The 2,601-nt window shown below is 36.7% G+C and overlaps 1 protein-coding gene across 1 annotated transcript; it reads left to right on the forward strand.

The window, feature by feature from the left end:
* The first annotated feature begins 747 nt into the window (after positions 1 to 747).
* On the forward strand, positions 748 to 2,071 carry LOC127839584 (uncharacterized). Its single transcript, XM_052367973.1, has one exon. It carries the CDS (start codon positions 748 to 750, stop codon positions 1,966 to 1,968), a length of 1,221 nt encoding a protein of 406 aa, XP_052223933.1. The 3' UTR covers positions 1,969 to 2,071.
* The last annotated feature ends 530 nt before the right edge of the window (positions 2,072 to 2,601 follow it).

The following is a 2,601-nucleotide window of genomic DNA, read 5'->3' on the forward strand; positions in this document are numbered from 1 at the left end:
AGACCATTACGAACACTACGACTAAAACGACTACTAAGACTTTCACGTCCACAACGGATAATTCGATTTCAACGACTTCTGCGAAAACTACGACTACTATGACTACTACGACTTCTACGACTTACCAAGACTTCTACGCATACAACAAATACTACGAATAATACTACTTTTACGAATAGTACGAATATAGGAATACAACGACTACTACGACTTCAACGACAACTTTAGATAATACGACATCTTAGACTACAACGAATTTTACAATTACTTCCATTACTATGACTACTACGAATTCGACTACTTTTCCGACATATATGACTTCTACGACTACTACGATTACAAAGACTACTACGACTACTGTTACGTTTGTGACTACTGAGACAAAATCGACCAATACGTCTACTACGACTACTACGACTACTGCGATTACTACAACGACTACTACCACAACTACTATTACGACGACAACATGATAATACGGTTCATTTTATAAGTGCTTTTAACACTACTATTACCACTTCTTCTACAGAAGGTACTGCTGCTTCTATTACTATTGCTTAGCAACGGTAACCACCAATACCACCGCCGTAGTAATTCCAACACTTATTATGACGTCTAATTTTCATTCACTAAGACTGCATTGTTATTTATTCGATTACAAGCTTTTATAATCATCGCTAATTTCTACCTCAAACTCGGATGTACTTTGCACTTATTCACTAATATTGTAATTTCAGATCTATCAGAATGCGTAGTCGCTCCAGTATTTGTGGCGGCAGATCTACTAGATGTCAGGCATCAGTCGCTTGCTTCATCATTATTGCTGTCGTACTAGCGACATTCTTGTACTTTCGGTTTCGACACCACGCCCCTCCTCTTAGTGTCATTCACAAGCGGCGGGTAAGCATGCGAGGTTGCGATGGCAACATAGAGGTTTATGCTCAGGACTTTGTCGTTCTTCATAACGCAAAACATGTACACGGGGACCATTTTGCTGTGCCGTGTAGCGGTCCACTACCATGGTACAGGTTTATATACCAGTGGGGTCGGCCTTCCCCGTTACAAACATGGATTCAACATCTACATGCTTATCAACCCAGTATAGCGGAAAGCAACCAAGCGAAACATGCTACCGATTCAGTGTATGTCATACAACGCATCGAAGCTCATAATCTCTACCACACTTTATGCGAATGGATGAATGTGTTTATTGTTTCACAGATTCTAAAATTGAACACTTCTAATGTAGATATTATGTTTATTGATGATAGGCCGTACAATTCCTTAGAGTCTGTTTGGCGTACTCTGTTTGGAAATGTATATAGTCATAATGCTACTGACAAAGGCATAGTGCACCGACGAATTGTGTGGAATATGATAGGCTACATCAGTCCTGCAAATAACCATGACTTGCCAGAACTTCCGTACATTGAAGAATTTCAGACCTTTGTATTGGATGCCTACGGTATAAAAAAGAGGTATCATATTGACTGCAAGAATGTGCAAGTTTCAATCATATATCGAAGAGACTATATTACACATCCAGAGAGAATAACTAAAATGAAGGGTTTAGTACAGCGTAAATTTCGTAACGAGTTGGAAATTTTTTCTTCAGTAAAAGTTGCAATTCCGCTATCTACCGTGACAACTTTAGTTCTAGAAGAGATGAGCATGCGCGAACAACTATCCGTAATGGCAAACACTGATATCCTGATTGGCATGCATGGGGCCGGGCTTACGCACGTATTGTTTGTACCAGACCACGCAGTCCTGTTTGAGTTGTTCCCTAATTACCATTCACAAGAAATTTATAAGCACTTCCGAACATTCTCAAAATGGAGATTTTTGAAATACATTATGTGGCAAAATGACAACGACGCTCTTGAATTTGATGATTTGTCAACGTATGTTCCCCCTGAGGTTATCATTGAAAAATGCAGATATATAAGACGATATTTGTGCAGTTAAATGCATTAATAAAATGAGTGTTGAAAGCGCTACTCAATTACTTTATTGCATTTACAGTATTTATGTTATCATAATGCAAATGCATGTTACCATGTAAATTAATTGATGCATATGATTAAAAGTTCATGTACCGAAAATGCTTAAACTTTATTAAATCAATTACTTATATACATATGTATGTTATTATTTTCACAGAGGTTTTAAGCTTACAAAAAACTATATGCATGAGCAATCGACATATAAACTAGTAAATATGAGTTCCCCTTTATTTCAGCTGCTTGTATTAATCATGAATGTAGGGACACTAAAATTCAAGAGACATTTTAAGAAGGACACGTCCACTTGTCTTCTATTTAACACTCAGAGATTTAAGATTATATAATAAAGTACAATACCAAAAACAATAACAACATAATTTTATTTAACTGGAATAAAATGTGAATCTGCTTCGTCAGGACTGCAATTAGCACTCACGACAGGTTAAGATAACATTCATGCAGAACTGTCCTATTAGATGTGCTCTACATTTGATATAATATGTTGGTCAGGCAGGTTTCATAAAACAATCATCGAACGTTTATGACTGCATAAAACAAATTGAAAATAATTTTGCAATTATTTAGAAACGTGCTA

Source organism: Dreissena polymorpha, chromosome 7 (genome assembly GCF_020536995.1).
Source record: "Dreissena polymorpha isolate Duluth1 chromosome 7, UMN_Dpol_1.0, whole genome shotgun sequence".
In the NCBI taxonomy this organism is placed as follows: Eukaryota; Metazoa; Mollusca; class Bivalvia; order Myida; family Dreissenidae; genus Dreissena; species Dreissena polymorpha.

Bases quoted from the DNA above. Each gene is read 5' to 3' on its own strand.
- LOC127839584 (XM_052367973.1), top strand. From the start codon at position 748: ATGCGTAGTCGCTCCAGTATTTGTGGCGGCAGATCTACTAGATGTCAG.